The following is a 1,096-nucleotide window of genomic DNA, read 5'->3' on the forward strand; positions in this document are numbered from 1 at the left end:
GCGCTGGCTGTGAACACGTGCCAAGCACGTGAGGGGTTATTAGAAGGCGTCATGACGGAGGCTTTACGGTAACAGAGAGATTTGGGAAGGCTTTCTTCGACGACGAGGACTTCGTCTTTGAAGCTTGTGTAAGGGAAAGGCTGTGCTTTAGGGAAGATGAAGCTGCCGCGCGAGTAGCGGCACGCGCGTAACGTAAGGCCGAGGTTACGTGCGAGATGGATCAACGGTCGGATTGATTTGAGGAGTTGCGTGGTGCCGCATGTTTTGATGATGATTTTGGTTGGGTAGACGAAGAGGCTTGACTCGGAGAGTACGTAAGCGTCGAAGCTACGATTCGCTACGGCGGAGACTACCGTGCACTGAACTTCGTTTAAGACTTGGTCTAGAGATTCGAAGTCTATTAGACGGAGTCCCATAGGGTTACTGGTGACTGAGCTGTCATCGTCGAAGAATCGAAGTTCGAGTCTTTTCTCGAATCCCTCGAACCCGGGCACTGACATTGCAAAGATCAGAAGAAGATGTTAGGAACAGAACAGAGGAAACAGAGCTAAGGAGATGTGTTTGTTTGTGTATGTGTTTTGTGTGTGTATAGATTGAAGAGAGAGAGGTAGTGGTGATTAGTGGGAGAGAAGTGGTATTTATAGGAGAGATTTTGGAGGATAGAGAAGGAGGAGCATGCGGGTTAAGAGACCAAGAATCATGATTGTAGGCATAATGAACGAGAAAGATGATGAGAGTTTGTGTTTTGTTTTGTATGTATGCATGTATGTATCTATGAATCTGTGTATGTGAGTGATCTAGTTAGTGTAATAGTGTGCGTCTGATTCTGTTCTGTTTTCTTGTGTTCTGTAATGAGAGGGAGATTTATGGGTTATGCGCATGCAAATTTGTATGTTTTAATTTCTTCTATTAATTTTTTTTAATATATTTTGTCTTCATCTTCAATATTCTCCATGAGGTGTGATATGCTAGCTAGTTCTCTGGTTGATAACAGAAAATGGACATAATTATTTTATCAAAAAATTGAGAAAATTATTTTATCAAAAAATTGAGAAAATCATTTTTTTGGGTCATTAAACTTACTGAACTACGAAGT

The 1,096-nt window shown here is 41.9% G+C and overlaps 1 protein-coding gene across 1 annotated transcript in view; it reads right to left on the minus strand.

The window, feature by feature from the left end:
- Nucleotides 1–500, minus strand: part of LOC104735948 (S-adenosylmethionine decarboxylase proenzyme 4-like) — a 2,140-nt gene extending 1,640 nt beyond the window's left edge. The window contains exon 1 of the mRNA XM_010455841.2: nucleotides 262–500. Within this exon, the coding sequence (XP_010454143.1) occupies nucleotides 262–500 (239 nt within the window). The remainder of the gene's footprint in view (nucleotides 1–261) is intronic.

The sequence above is a fragment of the Camelina sativa genome, chromosome 13, assembly GCF_000633955.1.
Source record: "Camelina sativa cultivar DH55 chromosome 13, Cs, whole genome shotgun sequence".
Classification (NCBI taxonomy): domain Eukaryota; kingdom Viridiplantae; phylum Streptophyta; class Magnoliopsida; order Brassicales; family Brassicaceae; genus Camelina; species Camelina sativa.